This window comes from Pochonia chlamydosporia, chromosome 4 (genome assembly GCF_001653235.2).
Source record: "Pochonia chlamydosporia 170 chromosome 4, whole genome shotgun sequence".
Classification (NCBI taxonomy): domain Eukaryota; kingdom Fungi; phylum Ascomycota; class Sordariomycetes; order Hypocreales; family Clavicipitaceae; genus Pochonia; species Pochonia chlamydosporia.
Window position 1 is genome coordinate 3,797,787 of NC_035793.1, and position 13,047 is coordinate 3,810,833.

Genomic DNA, 13,047 nt, shown 5'->3' on the forward strand with positions numbered 1-13,047 from the left:
CGTGAAGTAGGTTGTTAGCAAGTTGTCGGCAGCATACTCAGTCGCCGTTTTGGCATTAGAATGCTGTGAGGTATGTCGAGGCACGTGTGGAGCAAAGATGTTGAAGCTGGAGCGATGAAATCGATGTCATGTCAAGAGCTTGAGCTCATGGGACTTTGAATGCTGATACGAACGAAGCTAGACTACAAGGGGTAGAGGAACTGGGGTCAGGCGATCAGGTATTCCGCCACAGTTGTGACGTTGAGGGGTACATGGCGTCCGAACTACAGGTTATCAGTCACGGCCCTCGACTTGGACTGGCGTTCAATATTCCGTTCAAAATTCTATGTAACATCTGAAATTCTCATGCAGAGAGGTCTGGACAGTACTCCAACGGGCTCATAACTACTGACAAAACTAAGGCAGATTTGACAAGATAAACCGGCAGTAAATAATACTACAAATTTAATGACACAATTCCACGCCCAGAAAAACACCCAAAGAGCCGCCCTATTTTGCTGCAGCGCTGCCACTCAGCCCAGCCACCAGTCACACTCAGGCCTTGACATTCTAGTGGCAGCTTTCAGCAGCCTCAGCATCCACAACCGCTAAAAGCCCCTCCTATAATTTGACATCAGGGCCCACGACACACCAGACCAGACCGGCATCGAGGGTCCAATGTTGTCGCATGCCCCGCCTCATATCGCTGCTTTCTTCAACTCTCGTACCACATTTGCGGGCCGCCTTTGTCAACAGCATAACCTCGACTAGATACAGGTTCCGTTGTCAGATCTGCTTTCCCGTAAATAGACTGTTTTCGTTTGCGACAAGAGTCCGCTCTCTGCGAATCCCGGCCCAACAGTCAAGATGGCTCTTCCTAAGCGCATCATCAAAGAGACCGAACGTCTCATGGCGGAACCGTACGCACCCCTCCTTCTGGCCATCCTTCCATTTCCACACGTTGGCAGTGATTTGGATACTTGCTAACTCTGAGTCCCAATCTTCAGTGTTCCTGGAATTAGCGCCGTCCCTCACGAGGATAACCTGCGTTATTTCGATGTCGAGATCCACGGCCCAACCCAGTCGCCCTACGAAGGTACCCAACTCTCGCGCAGCTCTTACTCGCTTTAACGGCTTTTTTTTTTTAACACAAGCGTACAGGCGGTATCTTCAAACTCGAACTCTTCCTTCCTGACGACTACCCAATGACACCTCCCAAGATTCGCTTTCTCACCAAGATCTTCCATCCGAACGTTGACAAGCTCGGTCGTATCTGCTTGGATGTTCTGAAGAGTTCGTCAGCCCACTCCCTCCCCTCCGCTTTCCAAATACAATACTGACATACCGACTAGACAACTGGTCACCTGCTCTACAAATTCGAACCATCCTCCTCTCTATCCAAGCCCTGCTTGGCGCACCGAACCCTGATGACCCCCTCGCTGCAGACGTAGCTAAGAGCTGGAAAGAAGATGAACAAGCAGCTATTGCAACAGCCAAGGAGTGGACCAAGAAGTATGCACAGCCATAAGAAGGTGCTTTTCCAACTATAAAAAACCAAGCGAACAAGCGAGAATCGAGAGAGTTTCGAGCTATTCAGATTCAGCGGCATCGAGGCAAAATGAGATATGAGCATTCCGGGAGGAGTTTGACGGGTTTATTTTTGAGTTTCTAGTCTATGAGTATTTTGTTCGGAAGTTCTTACTATGTTCCTAGAGACCCAGGCTTTGGCTTGGGTGGTGGTTTGCCCAGCCTTTCCATGTTAGTACACTAGACAATTTGATAGTATCAAGGGTGATTGTTACTTGTCTGTGTATTCTGACATTTCCTATTACCACTGTCACGTTTCCATTGTATGTTGGCCATAGGGTAGGGAGATGCAAGTGCCAAATCTGGAGTATTTTAATCAGCATATGACCTAGGCGGCTACTCAGAATTAATAATTTCACATTACGAGAGAAACTGGGACATCATTATTACACTAGGAGACTCAGTCAATGGTTAGCACTGAATGTACGCATTGCCCTGGCCACTGTTTCGCCAAGTGCTACATTTGTCTGGTCACCGGCGGACCAAACCAAACCATCACAATTCGACACGAAACATATAGAGTTAAATGGGGTATTAGCAGAGACTAAACTCTGCCTCCTTGAGTATATTGTATCTACAATGCTAGAGTACACAAAGGGAATAATTCGGGTAGCAGCGCTGAACGCGAATTTATTACACCATGGCGAGGTCGCCGAACTTCTCCTGTTGGGGGCGTTAGCAATACTATTCCGCGTGAACAGATACCCCTTCTCGAAACATACCTTGTATCCAGGCACCATCCATCTGCCCTTGGAGATAAGCTGGGTGGTCTTCTCGTCGATGGACTTCTCAGCAGCGGCAACTTCGTCCTACAAACGTTCAGTATCATTCTCACAAACTTCTTCAACGCGTTACATACGACAGTGAGGTCCTCGAAGGGACGGGCCTCCTCAATGTTCTTCAGGGTAGCAGCGAGATCCTTGAGTTCAAGATCAACAGCCTGCTTGGTGGCCTCGGCGTTCTTGACGGCCTCAACCTCAAAGGCGTCAATGGCCTTGAGCTGACGGGTGACGTCGTAAGTGACAGGCTTGAAAGCCTTGAAGCGCCTCTCGATCTCGTCGACGATGGCCTGGTTCTTGAGGGAAGATCGGTAGGCAGCGAAGTCGACAGTCGTGGGCTGCTCAGAAAGCTGCTGGATCTTGCGGCGGGCGTCTTCGTTGCGCTTCTTGAAGGCCTGGAGGGAAGCGACGGTCTGACCGCGGAGGCCCAGCGAGCTGGTGACCTTGGTCCAGTCGAGTTTGAGAGCTGCGCTTCGCTATTCCGGGGTAAGGAGTGAAAATTAGCTCATGCTTCTGGGAATGGCATCGGGTGCGCGACTCGGGGGCGGGCGTCGGGTATAAAGTCGATAATTCGTTTAACCTAGCCCAATTGATCATGTCAACTTACCGTGGCCGCCATTTTGATTGTGTTTTGGGGGTCTCGAGGAGCGGAGAGCGAGTGTGGTGATGCTGATGATTTGCCGTGCCGAACTTGTCCGACCAAGATTGCTGGCGTTTTGAGTCACGTGATTTAGTTCGTGACTGCAGACTCGGCATTCCTCGCGAACGTATGCAAGGCTGCGGGAATATATTGGCCTAATGCATAGAGTTCATTCGTTCAGGCATTTTATTTGCGTGTTTGCTTCAGACAGATTGTTGGTACAGATGGGGGTAACTTGGTTTCATGCACAATGTGGAAATTGGGCATCAGAGTTAATTTTGTCGTCAAGACAGGCAACATCCACATAACAGTTCAATGATGAGCCATACATCGCATAGAAGAGCTGCATTGAATCTTTGGGAACCAAATCCAGTGATGCCATTTTAAATCCATCAGTGATATCTGACATTTCGTGTAAATTGATAGCCACGGCCGTCAAAAACTAATACAAAGCCAGCTTCACACGCACTTTGCATGGACTGGTGACGACAAGTTCATTTGTTGACCGCTCGCTCCCCAATAAAGTGTTCCTCTTAGATACTCAAAGCCATGATCGAATTGACAATATCATTGTCATTTTCTTTCAGTGCCTTTATGGCCTTCTTGCGACTGACGTTGGCCTGGGTCATGACAAGCTCAATGTCCTTATCCTCGAGACCTTCGGCATCAACCTCCTCGCCATCGTCATCATCGTCGTCTTTCTTGGCATCACCAGACTCAACAGCCTTGCTGGACTCGCCGTGGTTGTGACCAGCGTGCTCGGCCTCGGCATTAGCAGCGGCCATCTGAGCGGCGGCAGCTTGCTGAGCGGTGGCGTTGACATCCTCGATCTTGGCCTCGCCGAAAACACTACACGTCTATAGTTAGAATCCCGCATTCTTTTACCGTGGTTCCATCGGTCTTCGTAATACTGACATGTAGGTGTTGCTGTTGGGAGACTTGTAGACCTCGGGGTTGTTGATGACGAACAGGATCTAGATAGCTCCAGTTAGCTCCCAGCGCCTGTGACCTTCTCATGCCTAGCCGTTGGTGTATCGGCGTGCACCTGGAATATCTGCACATACGTTCTTGGGGCGGCGCAGAGTGACACGAGTGATGCCAGGAACGCGAGTGAGGTGCAACTTCTCAATGGCCTTGCGAGCCTTCTTCTCGTTGCGGTTGTGGATCACAGCGGTAGAACCGGCGGGCAAATTGGCCTCACCATCCTCAGCATCGGACTCGTCGCTGCTGTCCTCCTGCTCCTCAACGGTAGGTCTCTGAGTCTCCTCGTCGGGGAGCTCCTCGATTCTGGGGTTGGCCATTTTGGATACTGAGGGGGACACATGACGGTTAGCTTTTGGCTCGCCTAGGTTTGGCCCTCGCTGAAAATTCGACAGAACTTCGTCCAGGGGGTCGGATTCAATGGCGAAAATTTTCTGGCGGTACGTGACAGCGATTGGGCACTTACAGATGTGCTGAGCCCGAATTATCTATTTCTGGCCTGGATGGTGATTCTCTCCAAGCTGTTTGTGCTGGGGAATAGCAGTACAGTGAAATTCTAGGGTTTGGTGGGCAAACCACGCTAAACCGAATTAGGTAATCACGCATTTTTCGCACTCAGTTCCGTCCCCAGTGACATGGGACAGTGAGAGAGGTTCATGGCATATACCGTCACTGATTGATCTGCAAGGTGTTTTGACGAATGTTTAAGTTTCTGCAATTGAAGACACAGAGAGTACGAGAAAATACGTCGGTTTCAAATCAATTAAATCTCTTCGTCGGTCATACATATCACAAAGTGTTCAAAGCTGTGGTACCGCCCAATGCGTTGAATTCATTTTAATTCTGAATTTCCGTGTTGACGCCGCTCATCATTACGATGAAATGTGACATACAGCCCCTCCAGAACGGGAGTAAAATATTTGGACGACAGCAGATTCTTTCCGCTGCTCCAATGTTGCTTTTTTCCTGTCCGGGTTCCATGCATCTCCTTCTAATGCCAGCTCCCAATTGTTCCAAAGCACCTCCTCGACTCCGACCAAAAATTTCAACCGACCATTTATGCGGAGGCCTTAACCTTGGCCAGAGCCTTGCGCTCCTCGAATCGGCGTTGCTTCTTCAGTCGCATAACCTTGAAGCGATCGAAGTCGGTCAAGTTCTTCCTTCGCTGAATCTGTTCACGCTTCTTTGCCCAGTTGCTCTCCTTCCACTTGGCGTCGATCTCGTTCTTCTCCCAGAGCTTCTTAACGGCGCCGTGGCGGGAGCCGCGGATGAGGCCCTCAACGACGAACTGAGAAAGCAGGCACTTGGCCAGAGGGACGGCCTGTCGGGGGACAGCCAGCGAAGGGTCGGCAGAGGGACCGTCGACGAGAACCTGTTAACAAATTAATCCTCCATTCATAGTCGATCGCTTCCGTTTGGCTCTGAAAAACATACTCGCTTGTGGTCGATGATCTCGACGATGGCAGCAAGTCTGCCAGCGAAGGGGTGGTCTCCGTTAATGGCGACAACGCGGCCAACCTCGACGAGGCGCCAGTTGGATCCCTCAATAACTGCTTCGCCCATTGTGACAGGTGTTCTAATGGTTCTTTGTCAGTCGCAAAGTCGATTAAAATAATTGCAGAGATACAAATATCAAGCTGCAGGCAGGCTCGGCGTTGTTCATACCAATAGTCGAAGTCGGGTTGCCGTTCGAAAGGTGGATGGATTCTGTGACTTCTCACACCGTGGAGTCTCCAATGACTTTTTGATCACTCGGCTATTAGGGTGGTGTGCGGGCGGAAATTCAACCTGTGCCCTAAGCAAAATTTTCGGATTTTTAGTTTTTGCTGTGCCGCCATCAGACCCACCAATCCCATGCACGGACCATTTCCTGACTACCTAGCTTTTGTCCGAACTTTTTTTTGCACTGCCAGCATTCCTCACTACTATTTTTTTCGAGCACCCTTTGGAGGTGCATCCATACAACATGAAAGCTTCAATTGGCGTTGAGGGATTGATTATCTCCGAATATCTATGCCAATAGCCAGGACCATGATCAAGGTAAGCTATTTAGTCATTTTTACCCCCTCAATCACTCCCTCATACACATCTCTATGATGAGGATAATTTGCGATTGATTCTATTCGGTGGCCCTCTCGCCGGAGTGGCTATACCGTTTGGATAGCTGATATTCAATTTCTTACATATTCTGAACTTGTGTCTTTGTTTTGCATCTTGCAATATTTTAAATCCGCCTTTGCTAGCACGACAACCATACTAACAGTGTTGCTCGTCTAGGTATCGCAGACGACTTGGAACATTTCACATCGATTCCCATTCCCATACCTTGCGCCCAACTAATCTTAGCCACATCGGTCGTTCGTGCGTTCTACTCTTCAACATGGCGTGACACTCGTATTCGAAGTTGCTGTGAAAGATGTTCACATTTTGTTCAATTGATATCTTGCGACACGTGTTACAAAAATTCGTAGACCTCCTGTACCTTGCCCTGCTTATTTGCCCTTCTTTTCTCTTAGCCGCTGCTCATCTTCTGCTGCCAATTCGGCATCAATTTTGGCTCCTTTGGAGGGCTCGTTACCATGCATTTTAGCCTAGTTTTCAATGTGTTAGTAGCCGTTAGATTTGCGCCACCGTTTATCCAAACGTACCGGTAAGGTAGGGTCCTTCTTGGACAGTTTGGTCTCAAAATCGTCGGTGCTGCCTTGTTTTCTCTTGTTTATGGCGGCGTCAGTGAATGCTAGTCACCGCTTAAGATAGGAAAACCTGTACTCACCTCCTCCGCGGCTAAACGATTTGCGATAGATCTCTCATCCTCTATGTTCGCATTAGATATTGGCAGTACCACTTGGTTTGGGTATACGTACTGGAGTCGATCAACGAGTGTGATCCAGGCTTGCCTTCTTCGAATCTCTCCGCGGTGTTTCTCTCAGATGCCTTTACGTTCCGCTGGTCTCCAGCTTCATAGACGGCAGACGTTCCAACATTCGAATATCCCGACATGATGACCATGAATGAATATGCACAAATGGTGATGTTTGTTTCGTATTATCCTTGATCTGTTAATTGTGATGTTGATTTGATCTTCTGCCGTGAAGTCGTCTTATATATATCTTCAAGTTTGGCAGATCAATGGCGGAGACTTTGCTCCACGGATTACTTCATCGAAGACGTCATCAATTCATCACAGTAATCAACCATCTTTCTGTATGCCACCGAGCTACAATTTTTACAGGCACGTCATATGTGGATTCAAGCTAAAGTAATTATTTCCATCTTGACGAGTTGGACAAATGCCGCTCTGCGTTACGGTATGCTACCAGACAGCCAAAGTGCGATTGCAAGACACATGCATGCCTGGTCGGTCGTAAGTGGGGCACCGCCGGATCCAGAGCTCAAGAGCTTGAGAGCTCAAGAGCCAAGAGAGCCCAGACTCTTTGACAGCTCAGACCAACAATTGCCCCACACTCTTCAAACTGACATGAAAAATACATCGAACGACATGATGCAGAGAGAAAAGGTAAAACCGGCTCATCCGGCAAAGTTATCAATATATTGTCAGCGTGGCTTTGGAAAAAGCCTTTGTACCCTAATTATATCAGGGCACACCCACTGGCCCGCAGCAACGTTGGCGTTAGCTCCGAAAGTATGAACCGAACCGAAAACGATCGCACAACCAATAAACACACACACGCAGCTAGGTGCCGTTCATTTCACTACTAATAATGGCACTTCGGCACCCTATTTATGGGTCAATTGCGAACTTGGTCAAGGTTCTCAAAGTGAATCCCTGGATATGAAATAACCTCATCTCTTTGCTGGTGGGGCTGTCCCGAGACGTCTCAAGCTCACTCCAAGCTTAGGGGTAAAACCAAGCTCTGTCAACTGCGCCTCCTCGATAGCTCCCTGTGGCAGTTAGCATTTGCAGTATTTCTACCTGGAATGTTGAATGTTGGACAAACTTTCATCCCTAAATTTTCACAGGTCGAAACTTAGCGGTGAGAAAAAGAGGCAAATGTGGGCTGTCGCACGGAAGAAGAAAAGAGATTTCTACGTTTTCACCACCACCAGACTCCAGGATGGAGAAGCATATCGTCTTTGATAAGGCGCTGACCAAGGCTGATTATGCGGTTCTTCAGTGCCTGACCAGAGATATCAAAGCCGCCAGCGCCTCGCCGGCCCGAAAACTCAAACGAGAAGAATTTGATTACGATTCTGGCTTGGGATCTGGGGAGAGCTCTTCCAGCAGTGGGGACGAAGCCACGGCAGTTGCCCGCCAAGATGAGGCCAGGGATATTGCGGCGATGAAGGCGTCAAGGAACCCCGACAGTGCCAAGTTCGAGCCTACAATCGTCATGTCAGTCGATGACTGTCATTCCTATCTGTACCCTTTGGTCAACAAATATCTTTTGCAACCATACGTCCGGCAAGCGAGGAGGATTGTTCGCCATGAGACCGATGTCGCCATGATAACTCATCTTATATTATACTTCACCACATCTGTGCCAAGCGCACTCTTTCTATTCCGTCACTTCACCTACACCCATGGCATTTTCCATTTTATCATGCAAATGTATTACGTCGGGACGTATACCTTGATGCAGCACCAGCATATTCACCAACGGGGCATTCTGGCCAAAAGATATGGCCTGTTCGACGCAGTATTTCCTTATGTCCTCGACCCTCTTATGGGTCACACATGGAACTCATACTTTTACCACCACGTGAAGCATCACCATGTCGAAGGTAACGGACCTGACGATCTATCGTCGACTATCCGATACCAGAGAGACAGTCTCCCGGACTTCCTCCACTACGTTGGCCGATTTTTCTTTCTAGTGTGGTTTGATCTTCCCTTGTATTTTCTACGCAAGAACCGATATGGCATGGCATTCAAGGCGGCTGGATCTGAGTTCGCAACCTTCGGATTTTACTATCTGATGTCCCAGGTTGTAGGCTCCAAGGCGACCTTTTTCGTATACATTCTTCCATTCCTCATGCTGCGAATGGGACTGATGGTCGGAAACTGGGGACAACATGCTTTCGTGGACAATGAGGAGCCGGACTCTGATTTTCGGTCTAGCATCACTGTAATTGACGTTGCGGTATGCTCTTCCGCCCAGCTGACCCAATACCTCGGCGAGATTTGTAACAAAGTACTGACGAGTAATAGAGCAATCGATTCTGCTTCAACGACGGCTACCACACATCTCACCATCTCAATCCGCTCCGTCACTGGCGAGACCACCCCATCTCGTTCCTTGAACAGAAGAAAACGTATGCCAAAGAAGGGGCACTTGTGTTTCATAACATTGACTTTCTCATGATTACATTTCGTTTGTTGCGCAAGGACTACGAGCACCTTGCAAAATGCCTGGTACCTATGGGCGACCAGATTAATCTCACTATGGATGGCCGGGTAGAACTGCTGAAGAGGTTGGCCAGGAAGTTTACAGAGGAAGAAATTTCAGAAAAGTTTCGAAAGACGCAGTGATTTTATTGCACGTAGCAGGCGGCGGCGTTTGGTTTAGCAAGGTATAGAAAGGAAACGGATCGGTTTAACAATTAGACAATTTGGGAAAATGACACACAAACCAGATAGCACCTAATACATGCACTTGGATGTCTCAATTGACAGCCTTTTGTTGGAGGAGGAGGAGAGGGTCTTGCCGCAGTAAGGTATTCACATGTGACAATGGCCAGCAGTTCTCAGCTTCAATGTTTGTAGCTATGAGAAGAAGTGCGCGACGTAGAAGAGGTGCTTGTAAGACAAATCTAGGATACCACCACAAAGAGAGCACCAAGTAGTCTGAGATAATACTGGCAATTGATCTCGCTTGGACAATGCTAGCTGGATGAACACCCTTGTTGGTGGTGATCTCGTCATTTTTTGCCTGCAGCTTGGGAGCCGCTGGTGGATGCCGATGCATGAACACACAGAAGGCACAAAACAAGACCCACATCGAGCTCGTCAGTTGCAAACGTCATTCGGCAGGTGTGCCAAAGCTCCATCAACAAGGCAGGAACGTCTGGCTTGCTCGGTCCACCAGACGCCAAAAAGACGCTCGGCTGTCATTCACGACATCTCATCATCATACTCTGACAGCTGAAATCCTCAATTGCTATTTCCCACAACACACTACTTCACAACTTCAACATGTTTCGTTTCGTAAGGATGCCGAGTTTGTCTGACCTACGATGGCACGTCTTTGCTAACAAGTTCACAGCACAAGTCGCTTGACATCGTCACCGTCTTCCACAAGGCAAGCTCCCCAGCTTCCACCAGAGTTGCCAACTTGGTCAAGCAGATTTCTGCCAATGCCCAAGCCGGAGCTACTCTTGACCAGGCCAGCGACCATACTGCGCAGACAAAGGCAACCCGCGATCCATTCGAGCTCAATATTACCGAGGAACCTCCTACCGTCGAGCAGGTCCAAACCATCCTCGACTATGTTGGCAAAGGCGGCGTTGCCAGCGTTATCAAAGGAGCCCGCGATGAGAAGGATGCATTGAAGAAATTTCGTGAGAGCAAGGAGAACTTTTTGAGGCCGGTGGTAAGTACTTGCGATCGGGTTCCGCTTCACTGGCTCAGTTTTGATTTGCGAAAGAAGAAGCTAATGTTCTTCATAGACTGTGGACTGGAACAATGGCAAGGCCATTGCTGGAGACAGAGAGAGCGAAATCCTCAAGCTTCTGAAGGCGCAAGCCTCGGATTAAGCATACCCAAGAACGAAGAAAACGGAAAACCCGTGCCTGTATATATATACCCTCCTGCTCCTATTTTGGTGTAATGATTCATTGTCATGTCTTGGTTAAGAAGTGTCTTTTTGTGCGCTGCTTGGGCGGTCGAGACGAAACCGACTTCAGATCATGTGAATTTGGATTTGAGCTACGGCTGCACGGACAGACATCTATCGTCCTGTCTGGATGGCCACCTCAAGAACATTCGTACGATGACAACCATTTGTTAATGATGATGAGAAAATTCTTTTACGGTACGATGTGAACACAAGATTCGATGTCGAAATTAATGCTCAGCCGGGTTTCCCCGTTGTTGTCGGGCAGATTCACTGCATCTTTTGTTTGTGGGTTTCAAACGCGGGCACCACACTGACCTCAGTTCCTTTCAGATGTTGCTCACTTTCAATTCACTGCACAGCAGTGCTCATAAATAACAATAAACACCGCGAATTGGTTTCTTCAACTTTTGCAAACGCCTTTCGCAACCATCAGTAATCCCCTCTTTTTGCTCCGTGATGTCAACACTCTCTTGATACGCCCTAAGTCTCATTTCACACATTTTGTATTTCTTTCCCAGACGTGCCGCAACGCTACCACGCTTCGCATCGCCAAGTTTGCCAATTAGTGGTCCAGTCAGGCTACTGTGCGTCTTCGACCATCTCCTATCTCTAAGCTCTTCGACAGCTTCTCACTTTGTTCTTTTCTCTCGATATACAAATCTGTAACAACCTTTTACATGGAGACCTTTGTTCCCGGCCTACATGGCCAACCGCACCCTTCTGTCAACAAAACTGCTCTCGGAAGAGTTCGAGCCGAGGACCAACCCCCGAGTATCCAGCGAGAGTTTTCCAAGGCATATCCTTTTGGTTTACCCGCTGTCTATAAGATGATGAGGTCAACCAACTCTCATGGTGTCGTTGACACTTATGTCGAGGATAGTCTGCCGGTCGGCTTTTACACCCATCCTCCAAGTGATGCACCGGCCATCTTCTCGACAAAAAACGGCACTCAGCCATTTAGCTACCTCACGCACATTTTGCCTCCGCGTCGACTTCATCTTTGGTCCAAGGACGAGATTCAAGAACGGTGCAATTCCCTTCGCAAGACGTATTGGAACCACATGAAGACGATGAAAAAACTACACTCCTGGGACGATCTTTACACCTATTTTGACGCCTGTGATCTATACCACCATGGTGTGCAAAATCTTTGGAATGTTGTCAACACTCTATTCGACGAAAATGAAATTATTCGTCGTGACGTCAGCAGAGAGTCGGCTCAGCATATTGGTGAATGGGTCGATAAATGGCTCGAAAACATCGACAACAAAACAAAGCTCGGGAATTGGACCGAAAAAGATGGCTTCATTGTATATATTCTCTCAGAAGAAGATCGCAATGATATGGGCGATCTTACAGACGACATGATGCCCGTCGTTGCCAATGCCCTCAAATGCCGTCGGGCATTTTTGCTGTCAAGTAACTTCCACAAAGGGAGAACTCAACCGAATGACATCCTTTCTGCCGTGAAGAATTCAAACTTTGAGAACTGGCTAGGTATGTGTGAATAACCACCAAAAGTCTTGCATGCCAATTTACTAACAAATCACATAGTTGGCGAGCCTGTGTTTAACCCAGACGGAAACGGGCTGCCGTCACCTCCAGCTTGGGAAGAACATAGATGCTCGCCAGCTTCCCGGAACAAACCCTTACCCTACCATATTCAGGACGGACACTACTACTACCTGCCTGAAGGGAGTGGGCAGCCTAATTATCACGAGGTCGACCGGCCCAGTGCTGTTGAGGCTTTGCAGAGGTCAGCCGCAGCAGCGACGATGAATCAACCATCGAAGAAGCAGTCTCACGCTACTGTTGTGAATGGCACTGTGCAGCCTCGGACGGCTAGTACAGGAAAGAAAGCTGTCAGTAATAGCACACAGACAAGCACTGTGAATGGAAGAAATGAGCAAGCGGCTCCTCCTTCGACCATGAATGCGGGACCACCGAATCACCAAAGTCAGCCTCTCGTTTCTGTTCAAACCGATAATAATGTTGGACCAATAGTAGTTGCGAGGGCCCATGCCTCTCCCTCACCACTCTCTCGAAAGGGTCGGCTCCCTCAAGATGGCATGAACATTGATGGAACGAGCACCTTCGTGGGGCCCGAACAGTCTAGTCTGACAGGTTCTCAGTCTCAGGATGCTAGAAATGCTGCTAGATTTGTTCCCTACCCTTCAATGGCTTCGTCTCCTCAGCATCATGCCCCTACAACGGTCCGGGTTCAGCCTGCATAGGAACCAGGCAACAGTGTACCAATACGTGGGTATAGGCAGAACAACAATTG

The 13,047-nt window shown here is 48.6% G+C and overlaps 8 protein-coding genes across 8 annotated transcripts; 4 read left to right on the forward strand and 4 right to left on the reverse strand.

Moving 5' to 3' along the window:
• Positions 1-846: 846 nt before the first annotated feature.
• Positions 847-1,507, forward strand: VFPPC_08533 (ubiquitin-conjugating enzyme, active site protein; the record flags this gene model as incomplete). Its single annotated transcript, XM_018287223.1, has 4 exons — positions 847-899; positions 987-1,075; positions 1,141-1,272; positions 1,332-1,507. The coding sequence occupies 4 exons, from the start codon at positions 847-849 to the stop codon at positions 1,505-1,507; spliced, it is 450 nt and encodes a 149-aa protein (XP_018144161.1).
• A 692-nt stretch (positions 1,508-2,199) lies between these two features.
• VFPPC_14427 (ATP synthase D chain, mitochondrial) lies at positions 2,200-2,964 on the reverse strand (the record flags this gene model as incomplete). Its single annotated transcript, XM_018292196.1, has 4 exons — positions 2,200-2,229; positions 2,289-2,375; positions 2,426-2,821; positions 2,953-2,964. 4 exons carry the CDS (start codon positions 2,962-2,964, stop codon positions 2,200-2,202), a joined length of 525 nt encoding a protein of 174 aa, XP_018144162.1.
• A 554-nt stretch (positions 2,965-3,518) lies between these two features.
• VFPPC_14428 (Nascent polypeptide-associated complex NAC) lies at positions 3,519-4,286 on the reverse strand (the record flags this gene model as incomplete). The annotated part of the gene is made up of 3 exons (XM_018292197.1): positions 3,519-3,834; positions 3,901-3,959; positions 4,050-4,286. 3 exons carry the CDS (start codon positions 4,284-4,286, stop codon positions 3,519-3,521), a joined length of 612 nt encoding a protein of 203 aa, XP_018144163.1.
• A 737-nt stretch (positions 4,287-5,023) lies between these two features.
• VFPPC_16115 (ribosomal protein L14) lies at positions 5,024-5,529 on the reverse strand (the record flags this gene model as incomplete). Its single annotated transcript, XM_018293868.1, has 2 exons — positions 5,024-5,338; positions 5,401-5,529. The coding sequence occupies 2 exons, from the start codon at positions 5,527-5,529 to the stop codon at positions 5,024-5,026; spliced, it is 444 nt and encodes a 147-aa protein (XP_018144164.1).
• A 929-nt stretch (positions 5,530-6,458) lies between these two features.
• Positions 6,459-6,966, reverse strand: VFPPC_14429 (hypothetical protein; the record flags this gene model as incomplete). Its single annotated transcript, XM_018292198.1, has 4 exons — positions 6,459-6,557; positions 6,615-6,677; positions 6,740-6,780; positions 6,831-6,966. 4 exons carry the CDS (start codon positions 6,964-6,966, stop codon positions 6,459-6,461), a joined length of 339 nt encoding a protein of 112 aa, XP_018144165.1.
• Positions 6,967-8,042: 1,076 nt separating this feature from the next.
• On the forward strand, positions 8,043-9,457 carry VFPPC_08535 (acylamide-delta3(E)-desaturase; the record flags this gene model as incomplete). Its single annotated transcript, XM_018287224.1, has 2 exons — positions 8,043-9,068; positions 9,137-9,457. 2 exons carry the CDS (start codon positions 8,043-8,045, stop codon positions 9,455-9,457), a joined length of 1,347 nt encoding a protein of 448 aa, XP_018144166.1.
• Positions 9,458-10,120: 663 nt separating this feature from the next.
• On the forward strand, positions 10,121-10,680 carry VFPPC_14430 (hypothetical protein; the record flags this gene model as incomplete). The annotated part of the gene is made up of 3 exons (XM_018292199.1): positions 10,121-10,132; positions 10,191-10,517; positions 10,594-10,680. 3 exons carry the CDS (start codon positions 10,121-10,123, stop codon positions 10,678-10,680), a joined length of 426 nt encoding a protein of 141 aa, XP_018144168.1.
• A 760-nt stretch (positions 10,681-11,440) lies between these two features.
• On the forward strand, positions 11,441-12,997 carry VFPPC_16116 (hypothetical protein; the record flags this gene model as incomplete). Its single annotated transcript, XM_018293869.1, has 2 exons — positions 11,441-12,260; positions 12,318-12,997. 2 exons carry the CDS (start codon positions 11,441-11,443, stop codon positions 12,995-12,997), a joined length of 1,500 nt encoding a protein of 499 aa, XP_018144169.1.
• Between the last annotated feature and the right edge of the window lie 50 nt (positions 12,998-13,047).